General features: G+C 46.6%; 1 protein-coding gene across 2 annotated transcripts in view; it reads left to right on the top strand.

Moving 5' to 3' along the window:
- Window positions 1–385: 385 nt before the first annotated feature.
- Window positions 386–24,392, top strand: part of SORT1 (sortilin 1) — a 74,990-nt gene continuing 50,983 nt past the window's right edge. For both annotated transcript variants that reach the window (XM_056139107.1, XM_056139106.1), the window contains exon 1: window positions 386–763. In XM_056139107.1, the coding sequence (XP_055995082.1) occupies window positions 455–763 (309 nt within the window). In that variant the 5' untranslated portion in view covers window positions 386–454. The remainder of the gene's footprint in view (window positions 764–24,392) is intronic.

Below are 24,392 nucleotides of genomic sequence, written 5' to 3'. Positions count from 1 at the left end.
GAAGGCCGTGCTGGCCTCCGGCAGCCCTAGGGATTTCAGGGGCGTCTCCGGGGCAGAGGAGGGGCCTCCCTCCACTGCCAGCGAGGGCTGCCGGAGGGCGCAGCCCGGGGCCGGGGCGGGGGTGCCGGGGAAGGAGGAGCGCTCCTGCCGAACTCTGGAAGCCCAGCCCCGAGACGCCGGCGCGGGGCGGGGGATGACCTCAGCCTCCTCGGCCTCGCTCCAGCCAATCAGCCCCGCGACTCGGCATCCGAATCCAGGACCCCCGAAGCAGGAGGCGCCGCAGCCAATGAGCGGCGGGCGCCGGGAGACGGACGGGCCGGCGGCCTATGGGCGGAGAGGCCCGGCTGCGTGTCTCCGGGCCGCGCCGGCTCGGCTCGGGGGTGTGGCGCGGCGCCGGCGGGGGTGGGCGGGCACGCCGGGCGGCAGGTGTCGGCGGCGCAGGCATTCGGCGGCGATGGAGCGGCCCCGGGGAGCTGCGGACGGCCTCTCGCGCCGGCCCCACGGCCTCGGCCTCTTCCTCCTCCTCCTCCAGCTGCTGCCGCCGACCTGCCTGGGCCAGGACCGGCTGGACGCGCCGCCGCCGCCCGCGGCGCCGCTGTCGCGCTGGACCGGCCCCGTCGGGGTGAGCTGGGGGCTGCGCGCGGCCGCGCCCGGGGGCCCGTTTCCCCGCGGCGGCCGTTGGCGCCGCAGCGCCCCCGACGGGGACGAGGACTGCGGCGGGATCCGGGACTCGGTGGCCAGGCTGACCAACAACACGCACCAGGTGAGCGGGCGCCGGCCCGGCCGCCGCGGGGGTCGTGGGGAGCCGCCGCGGGGGAGGGGGAGGGGCTGCCGCGGCTCCGGCCCGCGCGCTCCAGGACCCCGCGGCCCCGCGCCCCCTCCCCGCGGCCCCGAAACTGCGGCGGGCGGAGCCGGGCCCGGGAGCGGCCCCCGGCGCGCCGCCGCTGTGTTTCGTCACAGGGGCGCAATCGGAGACTTCCAGGGCGTTCTTTCCACCCCCCCGAGTTGTCAAAACCTCTTGAGCGTCGCGGTTTCCCGTCTTGCATAAATAATCCGGATCCGATCGCGCTGTTTTAATCCCCCGGGAAGCCGGGGGGCGCAGTCACCCCTTCAAGTGCTTGCAGAAGTTGGGTTGCGTGCAAGCCGGGGTGTGTGCCCGGGTGGGTCTGTACTCCGAAGGGTGGGCAGGGACCCGCGGGCCGTTGTCAGGTGACTGCGTGCAATTTTAATAGATTCGGGAACGAGGGCTTGGATAATGGCATGACATGCATGAGCTCCCATCTGTGTAGGTTGTCGCTTAACGCCTGCAGTTTGACCTTCTGTTGTGGCTTAGGACTGGCCAGGATGTCCTGTTGGGGCAAGCTTTCCAGCGGTTCAGAAGCGCGATGAAGATACTCGGCTTCGATCTCGGTCCTCCTCGACAACTTAAAACTCTGTCCCTAGGGACAAGCGCTCAACCATTGCACACTTACGGGGCTGACAGTCACTTGTGAAGAATCTCCTGGCCCCTGTGCAATTTGGACGTCTTTCTCGTGTTTTGCTCAAACGAATGACTGAGCTGTTGCTCTTCATAGTTGCATGAAATTTTTTCGACTGGGTCTGTTTTTCTCCACTCTGTCCTTTTCCTCTTCTGGAGAGAGTTGCTTGGGATGAATGGTTAACTGCCCTTGTTCTTGTACATAAGAACCTAAGCTGTCAGTCTGTCAGCCTGAGTAAGCTCAGTCTCTCCCGGAGTCTCTCTTTCTCACCCCTGTACTAGACGGGGCATAATTCTCAGACCTGGGGACAGGCGGGCAGCAGTTCAGGCACAAGCTGTTAGGAATAACTCTGCTTGATGGAGTCCAAGTAGCAGCTGCTTCAAGATGACCAAGCAAGTGCAGACGGGTGTGACAGGTTGGGAAAGACAGGGAGGGTGGGGCTGTATACTGAGAAAACTTCCTATTTGACAGGGGGAGGGGGAAGATAGCGCCCAAACCCTTGTACCCTTCCACCCTCCCATTTCACAGAAACATTCTTGCAAAAGGGATGCTTCATATGTAGTAGGACCACTTCCTTCCAGGAGCTGGCTGGCTGCCCTGATGTCCCTCCCAATATGGATTTTATTTTCATCTGGCTGGTTGACCTACCTTCATGTCTGCCCCTGCTCCTGCATTTCTTCCTTTAGTCCAAGTCTTTCCTGGTTAGTTTGAGATGATGGGTCATTTGTAACGTGCTAAAGGAAGAGCTTGGAAATACTGGCTCAAGGGACTCTAATGCCAACGCTACTCAAGAGCAAATCTGAAGCTACTCATTTTTCAAAATCTGATGCAAAGGTTCTGCTATTTCTTTGGGTTATTTATTTATTTTTTTAGCTGTTGTTTTTCACCTTCCCCCTTTCAAAGTTTTTAAAATGTTTTTATATTTAAGAGTTAATTTTATGTCTTTATATTTATTTAATAACACCTGGCAGTGCTCAGGGATCACTCCTGGCTGTGCTCAGGGGACCATGTGTGGTGCCGGGGATTGAACCTAGGTCTGCCAAGTACTAGGCAAGTGTCAGTCTACTATTGCTCTGGCTCTCAGACTTACCTTTAAATAACTCTTCACATTTGCTTAGGATCTGGCTTTCACAGATTGCAACATTTTTGCAACATGCATTTGAGGTAAAAGTGGAACCGATACTAAGTCTTCACCTTAGAAATAGTTGGTTCAAGGAACACTAGGAGTAGCTCCCCCTCCTGAACCTATTCTGTTTTTCATTCCTGTTTTCAGAAGTCATAATAAATCACCCTGAGCTTTATTAAGGAAATTAGTGTATTTGGACCCTTTATAAACAGTGAAATGAAAGTATCACTGTGACAACTTGTCACTAGAGAGATTGTATACAAAAGTGCTGCCCGAAAAATCAGTCATCAAGAGTAGTTTTCATATACATATATATGTATACATATATATGTATCTATATGATGACAGGATTCAGTTCCCAAGAAAAAAAACAAAAAGTTCTTGGTTCTCTCCATTCTTCTTTTAACTTGTTCGTTTCACGCCGTGCTAATTCACATTATCAGTGTATATGAATGCTCTCTGAAGCACTCGATGTGGGTGGTGTTAAGATACAGAGAAATGACAATTTAAGATGGGAGAATGAGAGTCCAGAAGTTTTGAAATCTCTTAGATCTGTTGCTATAGCCTGACGTATGAAAATATCTCTGCATTTAGGCTTTTAAAAGAAGCACGATAGCGCTTTTATATTCTTTTATATTCCCAATCTGGGCTTTAAATGGCCATAACTCAGGTTTCTTCACTCATCAAATACAAACTTACATGCTCTTTTCTTTTTCTTTTCCTTTTTTTTTTCTTTTTGGACCACACTTGGCAATGCTCAGGGGTTACTCCTGACTCTGTGCTCAGGAATTACTCCTGATGGTGCTGGGGGGACCATATGGGATGCCAGGGATCGAACCTGGATCGGCTGTGTGCCAGGCAAATGCCTTACCTGCTGTGCTATGGCTCCAGCCACAGTGCTCTTTTCTTAGACTCGATAAATAACCTTCCCTTTCCCTAAATCCCCAGGCTGATTCGTGCCACTGATTCCTTCAAGTGTCTGGAGTTTTCTTGACATGTATAACCTTTGTACATGAGAAAATTGAGCAAGTCTTAAAAAAAAAAATTTTTTTAATGTTGGTTGCTAAGTTGGATTGCTTCAAAACATTCCTCCCATAAGCACCCCTTTGAGGTTAGGCATGAAACTCTGTCTTAAAGAAACAGATGATATGTCTTGGCCAGAGTTATAGTGGTGGCTGAGATAATTTCCTTCCCATTCCTGTGTTTAGACCATTTGACAGTTTCCTTAAAACTTTTTAAACTTATAATTAATAAAGCCAGGAACTGTTGCCCATTCTGTCTTCTTTCTGCTCCCTTCATTCCTTCTTGACACATAACTTCCCAACTTCTACTTCAGCATCAAAGCCTCTGGTTTCTTAAATAAACCAGGGCTGTGGAGAGGCTCTGCTGTATGGGGTGTCAGCTCTGAGAAGAATGTGGGTGTTTGTTTGCTGGTGCTGGCAGGGCTGAGCCCCGGCTGACGAGACTGAATGTGCCTGCTGGAGGCTTCGAGGAGCTGCTGCTCTGAGCCTGCTGTGGATCTTTTGAACACCCAAGCTTTGAAGGTCAGTGCCTTTAAGTGCCTTGAAACTCGCGAACTGCCTCATTTATTCCAGCAGGCAGCCCTTCTTCATCCTGCCTGTCCCAGTACTTCCCTCTGCCCCTCCGTTTGATCTTCTCTCGCATCCTATTTCATCCATTCTCTTTCGCTCAAAAAAATGAATTCTGTTTGATCTGGTTTAAACAGAACGAGCAAAGTCTTCACGAGGATTCTATTATTAAGCACACTGGGGTTGCTAAAATGACTTATGAGTCAACAGTCTCAGAAATATCAGCGGATTGGGGGGCTGACACAATAGTACAGTGAGTAGGGCATTTGCCTTGCATGAGGCTAACCCTGGTTCATTCCCTGGCAACCCATATGGTCCCCCAAGTCTGCCAGAAGTGAGCACAGACAGATCCAGGAGTAATTCCTGAGCACCTTCAGGTGTGGCCCCCAAAATGGGAAAAAAAAAAGGAAAGAAATATCAGCAGATTTAATAAGATGTATTGGTATGTTGCAGAAAGACTGTTTCTTACCTGAGGTTTAGTTGAGGTAAGGATGGAGAACTAATCAAATAAGGCCACAAATGTCTCCCAGGGAAGGCTGTGTAACATGGAATAAGTTCTCTGCTGATTCAAATATTTGGCTCTGTGCATAGTGATTTTTAATTAGAAATCAGAGAGTCTTCTGTTTGTGGAAATAATTGAAAGAAGTCTTACATTCTGCTCAGTTACTAATGACTATTTTCTTTTTGTAATGATAATAATACTAGTAGGCTCTCCAATCCTGCTTTTTTGATCTGATCTTTCATGTCAAGTTCAAAAGGTTATTAACCATTTCTTCTTCTCTCTCTGATTTGCACTCAGCTCTTGCCAACAAGTGTTGGCTTCTCAGTGGGTGTCTGCAGAGGCTGGCTGGCCAACTCTTTCCTAGTTGGCGTATTCCCCTCGCCTGATCCTCATGGGAAGGGCAGACTTGCACACTGAGTTGGGGTGCTCAGAGTTAGCAGAGTGATGTTTCTTTTCCGCTCTCCCTTCCTCTTACCCCAGCCCTAGTTCTGTATAAAGCAAAACTGTCTTTTGCATTAAGCAGGCTGTATTTTGAGATGAGAAAAATGATGGTGCTCAGATGTTTTATATGTTAATCCTGAAGTAGACAAAGTCATCAACCTTGACATTCAGTTTACAATTCAGCATTTCAGGACTGGAAAGAGAGGACAGCAGGTAGGGCTCTTGCCTTGCACATGGCTGCCCTGGGTTTGATACCTGGCATCGCATATGGTACCCCCAGCACTGCCAAGAGTGATCCCAGAGCACAGAGCTAGGAGTAAGCTCTGAGCACCTCACTAGGGATGCCTCCCACTAAAATACAGTTTTTTTAGCAAAGGGTTCTAGCCAAGTGCTAGATGGCAATCTCTTCAAAAATATTATGGATATTATAACATAGATACTGCATTCGTAAAACTTTGGGGTGGGTGGGAACACCACACTCAGTGGCACTCAGGTTACTCCTGGCTCTGCACTCCTGGAGGGGTTGGGGGACCCTATGGGACACACTGGACCAAACCCTGGTCAGCTGCATGCAAGGCAAGTGTCCTACCCACTACACTATTGCAGGGGCTGCCTACATTTGTAAATTTCTTTTTTTTTATGTTAGTTTGTTTTGGGGCCATACCGGTGGTGCCCAGGGGGTTACTCCTGACTCTTTACTCAGAAATTATTCCTCATGGGGCTTGGGGGACCATATGGGATACAGGGATCGAACCCGGATGCATGCAAGGCAAGCGTCGTACCTGCTGTGCCGTCTCTCTGGCCCCTGCACTTATAAATTTCTAGACACATTCAATTCTATTCACTTCCCCTTTGGTAACCACAGTTTCTGTTGCATCCTTCAATCCCATTTTTGAAACTTGGTCAAACTTCCCACCCTCTGTGTGGCCTCACTCATCTCTAAGTTTAGGGGCACAATGGGGCATGAGGAATAGGCTGGTTAATTTTAATCTGGAAGCAGATTTAGAAACAGTTTTATTGATTCTTATAATGGTGACTTCGGTCACTGTGGTATTAGTAATATGTGGTTCTGAGCTTGCTGAAATTGAATGAATTTTTATGGCAGACACTCCCTAGAGATGTTGTTAGTAGTGAATGCTAGGTTTAGATTGTCTTGTTTTGTTTTACCAAGACTGAGACTGTTTTTCCCTCTGTACCCTCAACCCTGGACGATAGTACAGTGGGTAGGGCATTTGCCTTTCACGAGGCCGACCCAGCCAACCCGAGTTCGATTCCTCCGTGCCAATCAGAGAGCCCTAACGGCAAAGCCTGGCAAGCTCCCCGTGACGTATTCGATATGCTAAACACAGTAACAACAAGTCTCACGATGGAGACGTTACTGGGCCCGCTCGAGCAAATTGATGAACAACGGGAGGACAGTGCTACAGTGCTACCCACAACCCTAGTCTTAGGAAACCACAAGGGGGGGGGGGGAGAGAGAAGGAGGGAGGGAGGGAGGGAGAGAGAGGGACAGAGAGGGAGGGAGGGAAAGAAAAAGAAAATCTCTCATCGGAGTCTGTGGTGTTTTGCTGAGAAAGTTTTCTGTACGTTTATTTTCTGTGTTGCATTTCAGCCGGTATCTGGCTCTCAATTCCTCATCCACAATATTAGAAGTTTTAGACTGATTTAAAGTGTTCTTAAAAGTTCTGTGACTCATATGGAAGAAGCAGAGGCTCGAGGTTGGGATCGCAGATGTTTATCGGTTTATTCCTAACTTAGAAGCAAATTGTGGTTGTTCTGCTTCCCAGTTGAACTTGAACGTGGCATCAATTTCACATCTGGGGGTGATTTGTTACCACCTCCAGAGCTTGCTTGGTGAAATCTGAGTTTTCTTAAATATAGGAGTCTTTTTTTAAAAATATCGTTGTGAAAGATATTTGATTCTTATTTATCATAGTACTTTTTCTTTGTAAGTTCAAAAGCCTTATGCGAATTAAAGCTACTATTTTAGATAGTCCAAAAGCAAACTCAATAGGTATATGACAATAAATTTGCTTTTCCCTTTCCCTAGAGTACTTGGCTAAAATTGGAGCTTTTTTCCCCTTTCTTGTTGCTGTCTTGAAAATAGATGGTCAGCTTACATTAGCATATTTGCCCAGGGATAGTTAAAAACTAGCTGGTTAGTAAACCTAGGAATTTTGGGGGCGGGGTGGAACCACACCCAGCTGTGTTCAAGCCTTACATCTGGTTCTGTGCTCCAGATTCACTCCTGGCTGTGCTTTGGGGATCATACAGGGTGCCAGGGATAGAACTTTGGTGGGCTACATGCAAGGTCCTATCTCTCTGGTCCCTGGAAACTTAGGTATGTTTAGATGTCATGATTCATTTGTATCAGTAGAAAAATATATGTTTATCATTTTGTTATGCTAAAATAAAAGTATATTTTAGCTTATATTTTTAAGAAGAAAGGAAGTGTGTGGCCGTCGTGACAGTACAGTGGATTATACATGTTAGGCTTCATACTTCTGACCCACTGAGTAAAGGCCAGGAATTAATTCTGAGCAATGTTGGGTGTGGCCCAAAATCAAAATACAAGAAGAAAGAAAATGTATGTTTTGCCCTTCTAGGACTTAGGAGTCTCTCATGTTTGCTTTTGTTAACAGGCTTATTAATTTCTTCTCATATGCTCTTAAAGTTTAACTTCTAGCGGTATAGTTGAATCAGCTTGCAAGTCTGTTTGTTTTTATTTTGCCACACCTGGTTATATTTAGGGATCATTTCTGGCAGTGCCCAGGGGAGCATACGCAGTGCTGGGGGTCAAACCAGGGTCAGGTGTGTTAGAGGCAAGCACCGGGCCTGCTGCACTAGTCTCCAGCCCCAAGAGCTATCTTAATGCCCAGATTGGAGTCCTGACACTGCTGTTTCATTGCTGTGTGATGATAAAGAATTGCTTCATTTCTCTGATATTGTTAGTTAAAAGAGAAAAATTCAACTAGGAAAGGGGGACAGAGAGATGGTACAGTGCGGAAGGCGCTGGCCTTGCCTGTGGCCGAGCCTACTTCCAGTGCTTCCATCCCCAGTACCGTATGGCCCCTGAGCACTGCCAAGAATGACCCCCAAATGAGAACCAGGAGTCACCCCTGAGCTCTACCAGGCGTGGTCCTAAACCTCTCCTCCAGACGAACAAACTGGAAAAGAGCCTCTCCGATTATTTGAAGGGTCTAGAGAAAAGTTTTCTGTTTGTTGCTTTTCTGGGCATACGTATGGGGAGTCTGGGATGGGGGGAGGGATAAGGGTTATCTCCAGTAGTTCCTGGGCAAGACTGTGCTCAAGGTCCTCTAGGACTACCCTTGTTTGTGCTTGAGGAGCTGTGTGGTGCCAGGGATGGCATTCAGTGCCTCACACAGGCTCATCATGTGCTCTACCACTTGAATCAAACCCCTTGTTCCAGTTGAGAAATTTTACCAACATATTTCATTAAATGTAAAGTTATGTATAGACGTTACTCACTTAAACCCTTACTGAATTACCCACAGTGGAGTCCCAACAGTAGAAGTGTTTGCCTTGATGCCACCAGAAGGGTTTAGGTGTTGAGGGATGGCTTGCTCAGATTTGGGGAGAATATTTGCAGAGGGCATGTCCAGTGCTACACAGCATCAGGGAAGACCTCCTGGGTGAAGAGAATCAAGGTGTGACCATCATTCTTAGGACAATTTGTAAACACTTGGAGGTGAAATCCAGATGGTCACTGGTCAGTGGGAAGAAGTAGTTGATAAGAAGTAGGAAGTTCTAGGAAGACATTTTGGTGAGGTATGAAATGGGAAGGGCTGAGTGTGTGGGCATGTGGCATTGGGACTCAGTGGCACTGTAGCACTGTCCTCCTGTGGTTCATCGATTTGCTCAAGCGGGCCCAGTAACGTCTCCACTTTGAGACTTGTTGTTACTGTGTTTGGCATATCAAATACGTCACGGGTAGCTTGCCAGGCTTTGCCGTGGAATTCAATGGATACACTTATTCAATAGGTAGTATTAGAGTTGAGTTCACAGAAAAAGGGAGTCCGAAAGACTTGCCTCTGCTTGAGTGAGGCTGTCGCGTGCCCAGCAGGGCAAGAGAACTGAAGGCAGGGATGACTGTCTTTGCCCTTGAAGTCCTGAAAGTCTCAAGGAGCTCTCCTAAACTCTGGGAATCTGTTAAAGGAGGAAGTAGACCAAACATCAGGTGCCCTCGAGCTATAAAATCATAAAACCCTTGAACAGATTTTATTTTTTGGGGCGTGGTGGGGGGAGAAGTTTTGGTCATCATCTGTGGTGCTCAGGATTTGCTCCTGGCTCTCTGCTCAGGGGTTCAAACTAGGGTCAGCTGTGTGTGAGGCAAGTGCCCTACCTGTTGAACTCCTCTCTGGTCCCCACAGACAGATTTCTTTCTGAACACTTATGGACAAGATTAAACCTTGAAACTGCTCTTGCTGAAACTGTGATTAACAGTTTGAATCATAGACAGTTAGGCTGATTAGTTGATCAGATGCTTTTTCTGATGAAGCCGAGTGACTTACTTGCTTACAGGTCAAGAGATGAGAGTAGAACACAGCTGTCCTAACATGGAACTGCATTTGAAAGTGTTTCTTAGACATGTTGTAAATCAGTGTATTTACTTTAGGGATGAGGCAGGGCTGTAGATTATTATTTGTAAGTCATTTTGTAAGTTATAAGTTCTTTTCTGCTCCTTAAGGTCATAGTACCCTCAACAGAGTGCTTTCTAAGCCTCAGTTCTCTGTCATATAAAGTAGAAAAGTTATCAGGAAGCTTTGAAGAGGACACATGAATGAAATGTTTTGAAAACCTTCAAGTGCCATATATAGAAAAACATATATATCACTTGGAGTGGGAGAGGTGTTGGACCACGCCTGCCAGTGCTCAGGGCTTTCTCTAGACTCTGGGCTCAGAGATCACTCCTGGCGGCATTTGGAGGACCATATGTGGTTCCAGAGATCACACTGGGATTAAGCACATGCAAAACAAGTGCCTGAACTTCTGTATCTCTAGCCCTTGTATGTGTGATTTGTGTCATTCCTTAATAGCTTTATTGACTTGTTAGTGAATCCACATGACCCAATTATCAGTTAAATGATCTGATAAATACAGTCCTGGAAGCAGCTTCAGAAGAACATATGTATAAAACAGATGAGGCACAAATGTATTTAGTTTTATCACTTGGCAGGGTTGAGTAGCAGGCTTGAGCGGGGGTGGCAGGAATGAGAGTGAGTCAAGATTGGCAGAAATGGCAGAAATGCAAGAAGCAGATGTGTTCTTTCAACCTACATGAGTGCATCAACAATTTTTTGTGATGCTAGGAATTGAACCTAGAACCTCATATATACAAGGCAAGTGCTCTTCCTCTGAGCCTTATCCCTGGCCCTGCATCAAAATTTTAATTTGCTAATTTGCCTGAAAGTTGTATGAAAGAGTGATTAGGTGGGACCATTATTTCAGGCCTGGATTTAACTCTCAGTGGGGACCATGGGCACATAGTCTCAACTGAATCACCTTCATCTGTAACATTCAGTGATGCCTATGTATCACAATTGTTCAGGAAAGCCTTAGGTGCGGTTTTATTTTGTTTCGGTCTATGAGATGGATGTAACTTATTCCAAGTGAAGATTTAAAAAGGCCTTAGTTTTTTTGTCTATAAAATGGGTGTACAAATAATCTACTCCAGGTGAAGAACTAATAAGGGATTTGACGTTTATTCATCTGTTCTTCTAATCTCCACAAAGTTTCAGATGCGTTGATACTTAGATACTCATATATCTATGTGTGCACTTAAATTTTTCCCCATGATTGTAATTATCTTTAGATTATTATGGGTGTTCACAGAAATCACAGCAAAGCCTGGCAAACTACCTGTGACGTATTCGATATGCAAAAACACAGTGTCACAATGGAGGTGTTACTGGGCTTGCTCGAGCAAATCGATGAACAACGGGGGTGACAGTGACACAGAAATCAAATCTGCATTATTAAATCTGTCAAGTTTGGGTTCGGGAAAGTAGCTCAGACTTTGGAGCCCAGCACAGCTCCCTAAACACTTCTGGGTATGGTCCTGGGTGGTGCCCTAGCACCATCACGATTGCCTTGGGGATTCATGGCACTGAGGCACCAAGCGTTCATCTGCCTGGCATGATTGGCTGAGTATTGCACAGAGTGACCCTCATTCTGCTGAGCACTGCATAGGATCACCCCCAAATAAAATTAAAATTAAGGCATACATCTTATGAGCTTAGACTGGGAATTAAAGAAAAGGGAACATAAGATAAAGGACACTTCTTCAAAGGCTTTTGTTTACCTCGAATTGGCAGCTATAGTTTTGGTGGACAGTTCGACTCTCTTCATTAACTCATAGGTTCCCCAACTTACTTGGCTGCTTCCTTTTTCAGGAAATCATTCGGCACCCCTCTGGAAGTCTTCCTTCTAAAGGGAAAGAACTGGGACCAGAGCGATAGTTCAGTGGGGAGGGTGTTTTCCGTGCACACAGCTGACTCGGATTCGATCCTCAGCATCCCATATGGTCCCCCAGCACTGAGTGCAGAGCCAGGAGTATCCCCTGGGTATTGCCACGTGTGACCCCAAAAGCCAAAAAAAATAAAATAAAGGGAAAGCACTCCTCAGTTGCCTCTGCATCCACTGTGCACCTGCTCCCCCAGCCTGCAGTATGGCCCATGCATCCTCCCACAGGCGCTGCCCACTGCGCTTGCTGACCCCTGGAGTCTAAGAAATATTAATGAGATGTGATGAAGGCTTCTCAAGAACTTTGCTTGAAACCATACCAGACTAGAATGCCAATGGACCATGCTTAATGCATGATCTGTAAGCTGTTCTTTTACCATCTCCTGGCCCATAGTAACCCTCTGTCCCAGTTCCAGGGACCTTCTCCCCAGTCCCCGCAGTTGGCCATGTACTCTGTTGCTTCTCCACCTTGTCCTCCTGGCCTTCTGCCTGACTCTTGTTGTTTTCTGGTCTCCTGCAACATTCAACAATGCCAGCTAAACCCAACACTTAGCTGTAGTATTCTGTTTTGTATTACAGCCTTGTTTTTCAAATATTTACCCTGGAGGTTATAAACTCCTTAAAGGAGTGCTCCTTAAAGGAATACCATGCTTGCACTAGGATTCCTTTACCACTTTCACCTCATAGTGTGTTGGAGAAAGAATATGCATTAGATATGTGGTCTAGAGCATGGGCCATGACCCCATGGGGGTTGCATCTCCATGGGGGGTGGGAGAGGGATCATGAAAGTGTTTAAAAACAAGATATTTAGGGACTGGAGAGATAGTACAGTAGGTAGGGCATTTGCCTTGCATGCATGCAGCTGACCCAAGTTTGATCCCCGGCATCCCATAGGATCCCTCAGGTACTTCCAGGAGTGATTACTGAGTGCAAAGCCAGGAGTTAACTCATCACTGGCTCTGCACTCAGTAATCACTGGGAGCATCACTGGGTGTGGCCCACCCCCAATAAAATAAAATGAAATCTTTTATCAGTAAATGTTTGATTTGTACACCTATTTTATATACCTAGGGTCACACGAAAATTTCTTAGGCAGAAAGGGAGTACAACAATAGCCAGAATCTGGAAACAACCTAGGTACCCAAAACAGACAACTGGATAAAGAAACTGTGGTAAGGCTACACAGCGGACTGTATGCAGCCACCAGGAAAAATGAAGTCATTAAATTTGCTTATAAATGAATGGACCTGGAGAGCACCATGCTGAGTGAAATGAGTCAGAAGGAGAGGGAACAGACATAGAATTATAGCACTCATTTGTGGGATATAAAAAAATCATAGTATGAGACTAATGCCCAAGGACAGTAGAAATGCCCAATGACTGCCAGGAGAACTGGTCCAGGGTTGAAAGCTTGCCACAAGTGGTGGGGAGAGGGCAGTTAGTTTAGAGAAGGGGCCACTGTGACAGTAACTGTTGAAAATGATCACTCTGGACAAGAATTGAACGCTGAAAGTAGGCAAAGAAATATGCATAGTAAGCTCCCAGTATCTGTACTGCAAATGATAATGCCCAAAAGTGAAGAGAGGAGGAGAGAAGAGGGCTTCCCTAGAGGAGACTGGTGAAGGGTCTGGTGTTGAAACATTGTATGTTCAAAACCACTCATGAACAACTTTGTAACTGTGTATCTCATGGTGGATTAATTTTTTAGAAGGGGGGGGTGGAGGGAAGGGGTACACCTGGGTCTCAGCGGGGGGGGGGGGGGGGGGGGGGGGGGGGGGGGGGGGGGGACAGCTCCGCCATTTCCCTGTTGTCTGTGCCTGGAGTGTGTGTGTGTGCTGGGTTGGGCCCTGGGAGCTGAGGCACAGCCCAGCAGGTCGGGTCTCTGACCTTTGGGACCATAGAGGAAATAGACATTAAACAAGCATCTCATTGTAAATGTGGTAAGTACCAGGAAGGAAACAAATCATACAAGAGAGTAATTGGCAGAGGTGCTTTTAGTGGAAATTTGAGGAAAGTCTGGCTGAAGGCATCATTTAAGCAGATCCTTGATGATGCCTTAAAAAACGTTGCCAAGCATTATTCACAACAGCCCGAATCTGGAAGCCACCAATCTCCAATGTCCAAGATCAGATGACTGGAAAAAGAAACTATGGTCCACAGACACAATGGGATACTGTCAGCTATAAGAAAAATGAATTCACGAAATTTGCCACCACATGAAGTAAGCAGCGGAGGATCATGCTGAGTGAAGTCAGGCAGAAGGAGAGACTCCGGTGATCTCTCTCACACAGGATGTGAAGAAACAACAGGGGAGTAACAAAGGCCCAAAGGCAACAGGAAGAGAACGCTCTGCAGTAGAAAGTGCACCACGGGGGTGGGTGCGGGTGCTGGACAGTGGTGGAGGGAAGGGGTTACCGGGCAGAGGGTGCGGTGCCAGAATAGGTCATGTATGAAGTCCTACCAATAACAGTCTGCAAACCATGGCGCCCCCGCACTCCCCCCCAAAAAAGAAGAATAACATTGCCAGTGGACTGTCCCCCCGCTGAGACCCAGGTGTACCCCTTCCCTCCACCACTGTCCAGGATCCCGCATCCGCCCTCCCCACCCACCCCCATGGTGAACTTTCTACTGAGAGTGGCACATTCACAGGCGTGGGGCTGGTAAGAGCTTGTTGAGCCTGGGCGCCTGGCGGAGGCGGTGCCAGGAGAGCGGGGAGCCATTCCCGCAGGCAGCGGGTGAGCAGTCAGCGGGTGAGCAGTCAGCCCCTCTGCTCCGGTCAACTTCAGCCGAGTCGCTGCTCGCCAGCCTTTCTTTGGAAGGAGACTACATTACAGCAATTAATTGCTAGCATTTTGAAATTTGCTAATTCATTGGGCTTGAATGAATTTCCCACAAACACACGGTCTTCATAATTGGAGCCTGTCATTTGAAATGCCCAGGGTTGCTTGTGTTTTCTTGTTTCATTTTTTATGGAAAACTTTCCAGATTATTGCTCTGCCTTTTTAGTTAGCCTCCCTTAATAGTGTGACTCAAAAACAATTGTGTTTTTCTGCAGCATGACTGATTTTAATGTGGTGTGGCATTCACCTCAAATGTTACGAGGGAGGAGAGTCCCAGGGTTAGAGCAGTTGCCTCCCATGCAGCTGATTGTGGCTTTGTACCTGGCACCATACATGGTTCCCTGGGTGCCCTCAGGGGTCACTCCTGAGCACAGAGCCACGAACAGCCCCCGAGCAGGTATGCCAGGTATGACCCAAACCCCACCACAGCTCTCACCAAAAAATACCCTCGAGCAGGCATTGAAGTAGGTGTGTCTGTTTTCTCATTTCTTTCTTTCTTTTTTTTCTTTCTGGGTCACACTCAGCGATGCACAGGGGTTACTCCTGGCTCTGCACTCAGGAATTACTCCTGATGGTGCTCAGGGGACCCTATGGGATGCTGGAAATCGAACCCGGGTTGGCCGCGTGCAAGGCAAATGCCCTACCCACTGTGCTATTGCTCCAGCCCCTGTTTTCTCATTTCTAAGGGCCCAGTTTAGAAACCTAGTGTCATGGTCTGGGCCGGAGCGAAAGCATAGCAGGTAGGGCGTTTGCCTTGCACACGGCCGACCCGGGTTTGATTCCTCCGCCCTTCTCGGAGAACCCAGAAAGCTACCGAGAGTATCCCACCCTCCCAGCAAAGCCTGGCAAGCTACCCATGACGAGTTCAATATGCCAAAAACAGTAACAGCAAGTCTCACAATGGAGGTGTTACTGGTGCCCGCTTGAGCAAATTGATGAACAAGGGGAGGACAGTGACAGTGACAGTGTCATGGTCTACTTGTTTACTTTTATTTCTGCTGAAGGAACAGTCCTCTTTCAATATTCCATTTCTCTTTACTAGTCTCCTTATCTCTGCATACACTGTCTCCTGAATCCACTCTTTCTCTTTAAATTAAGGGCTGGGGGGGCCAGGGGGGAGTGACGGATTTTAAGCAGGCCTATCACACTTAACAATTGAATTAATTGAATTATAGAGTGGTGGTCTCTTGAAGGTCAGTGCATGGGTTTTTCGTGCATGGACAGTGGCACAGAGACCTTTGGCTTCCTCTGATGTGCCCTACCTGTTGAAGCCGCAGATGTTGGAGATCACTGTTACCCTCTCCTTTTAGTACTCAGGTGTCCAGGGACGGGGGACTGGTTTCAAAACAAAACAAAGACATCAGTGGGGAAAAAAGCACACTTGTTCAACTTTGAAAGAGTCATACTTTTTTCCTTAGAAATTAAAGCATGTTTTATTTTTTTGATTTTTGTATTTTGAAAACTAGGACGTATACTTGTTTAAATGTTGCCTAAGGAAAAGATAGTTGAATTGAACTGATTCAGCTTTCCACCCTTGTCTACAATAGACCTATATTCAAAGGGAAAAAGAGTTAAAATGTTATGTAACTTCTCATATTTTGGTAAAGTAGTTGACTTTTCCCTCCCTTCCTTCCTTCCTTCCTCCCTTCCTTTTTTCCTTTTTTGTTTTTCATTTTGGGTTTTTTGGGGTTTTTTTGTACTTTTGGGCCACACATGGAAGTGCTCAAGCCTTACTCCTGTCTCTGCCCTTAGGAATTACTTTCGGTAGGCCTGGGGTCCATGTGGGATGCTGAGGTATTGAACCCAGGTCATCACGGGCAAGGCAAGTACCCTAACTGCTGTACTATTGCTCTAGCCCAACATTACTGAATTTTCTGTAGTATAGGGAAATAATTTTAAAAATGCTTTGGAGCCACCATGATTTATATAGTGTTGATGGTGTTTCCTGCAAACGTTTCAGCACCAGAGCCTCTCCCAGAGTGTCACTTCCTTCCACCATCGTCTCGGTGTCCCCCGTCTCCACCCCTCCAGCGTCCCCCCCAACCTCCAAGGTAGGCTCAGTTCTGCAGACCAGTTCTCAGGTTCTGCTGCCTTTGGCCATTTGTTATTCCCTTACTGTGCTCCTTTATATCCCACTTACGAGCAGGAGCACTCTTCAGTGAGTCATATAATTAAAAAAACGTACAGGGATTAAGAAGGTTGGGGCAGGGAGATAGCTCCAAGTGCGGGTGCGTGTGCTTTACACGAAACAGCCTGGATTCCATCCCCAGCACCGCATGGACCTCTGAGCATTGCCAGGTGTGGCGCCAGCTGCCCCATCCCACCCCCAAAGTAAAAGGAAGATGGACTTTCCAGCCTCCCTCGCCTTGGTGATCAAGTGGGGCGGTGCTGCTTAAAATCACACCAGTTATGGCAGGACAGGAAACAAAATTCAGATTGGCCGATTATTAGTCCTGCGCTTTCCTCAGTCGCATCTTGCCTCGTGGACAATGAATGAATAGGTTTGAAAGCATCTATAATGTTGTATGTTTAGGTTTTCACGTCTAAGAATAGTCCCCTTGAGAACTGGAACATTTGTGATCTTATTTTTGGCCTGTTTTCTGATCCTCGCCTGCTGTATTTAACAGAACTGTCGTCTGTTCCGACGAACTTCCTGCCCTGAAGGTCGCATTCCGGCTCTCTCGCACATCGCTGCCTCCTTCCTGTGACCCCCAGGTTCCCTAGGTGGGACGCAGCACCTTACCAGTGAATTCTCGGCTTTAGGGATCACCGTATCTTGGCTTTTTGCATGTCGTCTCATTTGCTCCTTAGTGTTCTTATGAGTGAGATAGCATGATTTTTTTCTCCCTGAGGAAATGGATTCCTGAGAGAGAAAATGATGGTGCCTCCTTCCCCAAAGAGGCAGTTAAAGGAGTTGATTTTTGTTTGTTTGCTTTGGGGCCACTCCTGGCTGTGTTCAGGGCTTATGCCTCGCTCTGTGCTTAGTAGGGATCACTCCTGGCAGGATGGGAGAACCGTCTATCCTCTCTGACCACAGTCAGAGGCTCCTGCTGCCCTCTGGAAGTGATAGTTTCACTATGGCAGGCCGTCTTCTAGAGAATGTCTACTGCTCTGAGCCTGCCTTTTTTAGACTCTGTAAGAAGTCTGGAATTCCAGAGCATGAGTTCCGGGAACCAGGCCTGCATTGCAACTGCTGTTTCCCAAGTGCCCCGTGAGGCCCAGCGCGTGGGAGAGGCACAGATGCACTTGTTGAAAGAACTAAAGTGTATGCAGGGTGATACTTCGGTTCGGTGAGTCTCCAGCCACGGGTCCACGAGTGGTGCTGATCTGCCGGTGTAGAGAGCTTGAAGGATGCTGCTGTAGTTCATGCTTACTTGCCAGAGAGCTTGTGACTAATGGTAGGAGGGCTGGTCCTCTGCAGGTGGCAGTGGAGCTGGGCCCACCACGTGACCTAATTCACCTCTTCCGGCCCCCCACCCCACCCTTCACAGTGTGAGGTCGGTTCGTTTGTTTTGGGGTCGTACCTGGAGGTGCTCTGGGCCTATTCCTATCTCTGTGCTCAGGAATCACTCCTGGTTGGGCTTGGGGAACTGTATGGGGTGCAGGGGATGCAACCCCAGTAGGCCATGTGCAAGGCAAACTTCCTACCTGTTGTACTATCACTCTGGACCCTGTCCATGGTTTATTTTTCATCAGGTGTGATAGCCATGAGAGGCAGAAACTTCTCCTTACTGAGTTTTTCCAAGCTACCGTGAGCTTTGGGACCATTTGTACCTTTTTTCAAGTTATGGTAGGATTGAATTCAGCTTCTGACTTAATTGGATGTGAAAAGAGTGGTTTTCATAAAGAACTTTTTTGTGTTTTGTGACTTCTCTTTTTCTAGGTAAAATTAGGGATTCACCTCATGACCACATTTGTGTTCATTCATGATCTTCAAATATTCATTCATTCATCATCCTGTTATTCGTCGATTGCCTCGAGCAGGCCCCAGTAACGTCTCCTTCATCCTAGCCCTGAGATTTTTTAAAAAGGGCCATATTCAAGACTCTTTCAGGGTTAGGAGAATGAGACCCATCATTGTTACTGGTATTTGGCATATTGGGTACGCCACGGGGAGTTTGCCAGACTCTGCCCTGCGGGCAGGCTACATTCAATAGCCTGCAAGTTTGTCCAAAGTAGGAATGAGATAATAAGATGTCATAAAAAGATGTCCTGATAAGACATCGCGCGGCCGCGTGGTTCCGGAAGCTGGATTTTATAGTCTCTGAGTCTTGGCCGCTGATGGGATTACACGGCGCCAGGGGGCCAGGTGGTGGGTGTGACCCCCGCCTACTGGAATTTGGAGGATCTGGGTGGAGGATGCTCAACTCCAATCCGAGTAGGCTTGGAGATCTCGGCCCCGGAACCCGCGTGGATTTGTCCCTCTGCCAGTACCTTCATGTGTGCGGAGAATGGTCTCAGCATGGTGGTGGCTGGTCCTGGAGGTCTTCCGCTGCCGGAGCCCTGGTCTTCAAATATGTGAATGCTTAATGCTTTAACTGTAGGCAGTAAGGCCCCTCCAGCACTGAGGGGCTCAAAGGGCTGGAGCATTTGCTTTGCAGATTGAGCCCCAGCTTCTATCTCTGGTATATTGCATGGTTCCCCAGCCTCCTTCAGAAGCAGCTGCTGAGTACCAAGCTAGGAGTAGCCCCCCAGAAGTAGACAGTATGTATGTGGATGTACCTTATATCACTACCTGTGCCCAGTGGGGTGGGGGGAGGGGCAGGGAGGACATTGAGGGGGACAGATTGTGATTTCAGATAAGATAGTACAGGCGTCTTTTAATTTTTTTTATAGCCAAAAAGCTAATTTGGTTATAAATGTCAGCCAGTAAGAGTCTTCTGATCAGTTCTTCTGGGGCCATGTAAGAAAATGGTTGTTTCTATCATCTGGGAAACGAGAACTCACTATTCAACAGGTAATGAGCGAGAAGCTCTGAGCGTGACTCAGAAAAGATTCATTTTCAGTGACCATCCGCTGAGTTGAGTGTGTCTTCGTGAACTCAATGCGGCTTGTGTCAGGATGACTCTGAGGATCAGGGGCTTGTGACCTACTCTGTAGCCAACACACTTACATACACTTTTCACAGCTCCCTTTTAAAAACAAAGACTGATACTGGGTGGGGAGTAATTTGCTCGCTTTAGAAAAGCATAAAGAAAACCCCATCACTGTGAAGTCTGCCTCTTGGACAGTCGCCGTTAACCTCCTGGTGTATTTTTGAGCCACACTCCCCAGTGCTGGGAGGGCCAGGTAGACCTGGATATGGAACCCGGGGCTCTGGCATGCAGAGCACGGCCCTGGCCCTGTCAGCATCTTCTGATGTCTGTGAATAACCTGGCCTGTGAGCACTTTGAAATCTATGCTTGTAAACCCTTAAACATTGTTTTGTGATTTGGGAGGTGCCTCACAGGGGTGCCCCAGGGCCCCGGGACCATCGCAGGTCACACTTGGCCTGGCAGTCACTGCTGTAGTCCTATTCGCCCCGAAGTGCTAGGAACATGCGGGGCACCCTAGCAGTGCTCTTCCTGTGCCGAGGATCACACCCAGCGCCTCCTGCATGCAAGGCATGTGCTCCACCTCATTGAGCTATTGCCCCCAGATATTTTTTAACCATAAATATGCATATGAAATTTTGCATGTTCTTCTGTCTGCTCTGAATCTTTTTTTTCTCTTTTTTTATTTTTTGGGCCACACCCGGCAGTGCTCAGGGGTTTGTCCTGACACAATCCTAATATCTTTTTTTAATATATGTACATATTTTTTACTTTCATAAAAGTAATTCACAATAGTTCATTGCAGATAATATTCAAACACCAAATCCTGATATCTTTTGATATCTGTAAATACCAGAAACATTTTCAGTAGCCCCTAGTTTACTGTTTTACTGCACGACATAACTTATTTAACAAAACTTTGGTTATTTGGAATAACAAGATACAGTAATCTCTTGTAGGGTGGTTATGTGGATGAAATGATTATACACGCATGGTGCTTAGCACAGCAGCTAGCCTGTTAGAAGCAGTGGCACAGCGGGTAGGGCATTTGCCTTGTACGTCACTGACCCGGGTTCGATTCCCAGCACCCCATATGGTCCCCTGAGCACCATCAGGAGTAATTCCTGAGTGCAGAGCCAGGAGTAACCCCTGTGCATCGCTGGGTATGATCCAAAAAAAAAAAAAAGTGTTTGAACACTGTGACAGGAGAAGTTACCATGTCTGGGTGCATAGCATCTTCCGTAAATTATTTCTAAGTTATACTTCTCCCATGGGCTAGAGCGATAGCACAGCGGTAGGGTGTTTGCCTTGCACGCAGCCAGCATGGCCGACCCGAGTTCGATTCCTCCGCCCCTCTCGGAGAGCTACCGAGAGTATCTCGCCCGCACGGTATGCCAACCACAGTAACAAGTCTGATGATGGAGACGTTACTGAGCCCACTCGAGCAAATCGCTGAACAACGGGAGGACAGTGACAGTGACAGTGACTTCTCCCATAACCAGTTTCTAAGAGTGAAAATGCTGGGTCCCATGAGATGGACACTTTCAGTTCTGATTTTCAGCACCAACTAGTTTTCCCGACAAGTTGTGGCTGCTGCTTTCCTGTCCCCCCGCCTCCCCACCCCCACACACCTAGTTCCCCGCCACACACACACACATACACACACACACACACACACACACACATGCACCGTGCTTCTGCTCCCTACGCCTGCCCTGCTGCTTTCTCAGATTTCTCTGAAAGGTGGGAAAGTGTCATCACATTGTTTTCCTTTGATTTGCTTTTGAATCTTCTGAGATTCAGTAGCTTCTCATTCGTGTGCAGCCCTTTCAATCTCACGCTCTCCCAGCTGAGCTGTTTCAGCGACCGGACAGCCACTTCAGTGTCCTTGCGCGAATTGCTTGTTCTTTTCCTTTGCCCCTTTCTGTTGAGGCCTTTGTCATTTTCTATTGTTTGAAAGCTCCATATTACTCTTTGTTCTGTTGCAGCACAATAGTTCCCATTTTCAAAAACTTTCTCTTTGATATATTACTTAGAAAATTTTTTGGTTTGAGTTGCATCTGGTGGTGCTCACGGCTTACTCGTGGCGGAGCTCAGAGAGACCATATGGAGTTCTGGGGATCGAACCTGGGTCAACTGCGTGCAGAGCAAGTGTGCTTTACAGTGTGTTACATAGTCAAGTAATCCTTATGTTATTCTGATTTTTGTATCCTAATTCTTGTAAGATTATCAATATCCACTCATACTTCTAGAATCTGTATTTGTTTTTGAGCCATACTCAGGGCTTGCTCCTGGCCCTGTGTGCTTAGGGTCACTGCTAAGGATGCTTGGAGACCATATGTGGTGCAGTTGTCCAGCCTGGGTCAACAGATTGCAAGGCAACACTTATACTGTATCTCTGGTCCACTAGGATTTTTTAAAAAATATTTAACTCTTTGCTCTCAGTGGAATTTATTTGGGAATAGGGGTAAGAAAGAAATTAGGATTCTAGCTTTTAGTTTTCCCTAAAAAGGTATTTTCCCCCCTAGTACTCTTTTATTATCAACTTGAAAACCTAACTTTTATCCTATGCTAAAAGTAACGTTGTCCTTTTTCAGAATTTGTTTTGTTTCATTGATCAATCTTGTGTATTCCTGTGCCAGTAACTGTGCTCAGAGTTAATCAACCTCTGTAGAAGTGACACATTTCAGCTCATCTGCTCCTGATAGAATCAGGCTTACTTTTTGCATAGCTAGTCTTAAATTCTTGAGTCCTGAGCTTCCATAAATTACCGTATTTACTCTGTGGCCCTTCTGGATACCAGCTTTCGGATTGTTTAAAACAAACATTGTAGCACTGTAGCACTGCCCTCCTGTTGTTCACCAATTTGCTCGAGCAGGCACCAGTAACATGTCCATTGTGAGTCTTGTTGTTACTGTGTTTGGCATATCCAATATGTCACAGGTAACTTGTCAGGCTTTGCCATGCAGGCGGGATACTCTCCGTAGCTTGCCGGGCTCTCTGAGAGGGGCAGAGGAATCAAACCCAGGTAGACTGCATGCAAGGCAAATGCCCTACCCGCTGTGCTATTGCTCCAGCCTAATTAAAACAAACAAAAAACCATGGTTTGCATTTTGACCTTCTACATCATGTATTTAGCAACTCTTAATGTATTTAATGACCAACTCATACTTTGTGCTCAATAATCTACTTTTTAACCATGTAGTACATTGGAGCAGCACAGCTATTGTTACCAGAAAGTACATGCTTCAACTCTCCCCACCTCCTTCATTTCTATTACATGTATGCAACCAACACCTAATGTCTTTTCTTTTGTAACAGTGCTTGAAGTGGACATTCACTCTACTTTTCAGGGTGGGGAACACACACAGCAGTGCTTGGGGCTTTCTCTTGACTCTGTCTGAAGGAATACTCTGGTGGAGCTCAGGGGTCATATGGTAATACTATATGGGAGGTTTAAGGGTTATTCTCTTCAAAAGGAATTATTTTGCCTTTCGGGTCCTATAGTCACAAAGCTTTGTCCTTGATCATATTTCTTTTTTTTAAATTTTTATTAAAAATACCATGATTTGGGACTGGAGTAATAGCACAGCGGGTAGGGCGTTTGCCTTGCACGTGGCCGACCTGAGTTCAATTCCCAGCATCCCATATGGTCCCCTGAGCACCACCAGGGGTAATTCCTGAGCGCAGAGCCAGGAGTAACCCCTGTGCATCTCCGGGTGTGACCCAAAAAGCAATACATAAATAAATAAAAATACCATGATTTACAAAGTTGTTCATTATACCATTGTTTCAAGCATTTAGTGTTCCAACACCACCCGTGTGACTTTTCCTCCACCAATATCCCCAATTGCAACCTGCCCCCTTGGACACATAACAGATTTACTTTTTGTTGCTTATTCCAACAAAACTTTTAAAAATGGTAAACAGAATGATCAGAAAATAAATCAGTAATAGCCAGTTTGTGTTTATTTCATAATTTTGACCTATGTAAATGAGAAAATTAAAACTGTTTCTTTTATGCACTTTAGTTGCAATGATTGGAATTGTGATTTTGCTCAGTTACTACATCATTAGAAACCACATTTGATAAGTGATTCAATGGCCTCGTCTCAGCTTGCTTTCTTTGGGTATTTCAAGCAGAACTACTTCTTCCTTTTTTTTCCCCCCACTTTTCCCCCCATGTATTTCTTTTTTTTCCTCTGTGTGTTCCTTCTGTTTTCACCTTAACTGTTTATCTTGATCTTCTGATTAATACTTACTTTAATAATAATGGCATCTACTACTTACTAGTTGGTAATATTAAAATAAGCTATTTGTTTAAAAGTGTTTTTACTACTTGCCTCTATCCTAATGTTCTTGTGTCACTCCTTCTGCCATCATCTCATCATTGCATCTGTCTGCTCTGACTTCTCTAACCTCTGTTTAAGTTGGAGTAGGCAGAATTTTATGTGGTCACATTGAATTATTTCAGTTTCTCTTCTCTGCAGTCTAGTCCTGGCCAGAGTCTCTAAACACTTGGATTTCTTAAGGAAATCTTTTTCAGCTTTTGACTATGTGGAGTCAACGGTAACTCCTGAGAAAAAGAGAGAATGGCTTAAGTTTATTATTATATTAAACACCCAAGAACACATACTCATCTAATAGTGTCTATAGGAGGAAACCCCAAGTGGCCATTGTTTACCAGGATGGTGGTAACCATGGTGGTACGAAGATTAAGATAAAAATGATGGCACAGGGGATTTTATGGAGATGCTTATCAAGTACTTAATGTTTAATAAGGCCTATATGAGAAGTGATGGAACACACCAGATTTTAGTGTCTGTCATCTAAGGATCCTTGTCATAATTTGAGAAGTGGCCATATATGAAACTAATTATGGTACAAGAAATTTCCACAA

This window comes from Sorex fumeus, unplaced genomic scaffold, assembly GCF_029834395.1.
Source record: "Sorex fumeus unplaced genomic scaffold, SorFum_2.1 ptg000131l, whole genome shotgun sequence".
Taxonomy (NCBI): domain Eukaryota; kingdom Metazoa; phylum Chordata; class Mammalia; order Eulipotyphla; family Soricidae; genus Sorex; species Sorex fumeus.
Note: the sequence above shows the minus strand (reverse complement) of the source record. Positions and strands in the feature narration are given on the sequence as shown.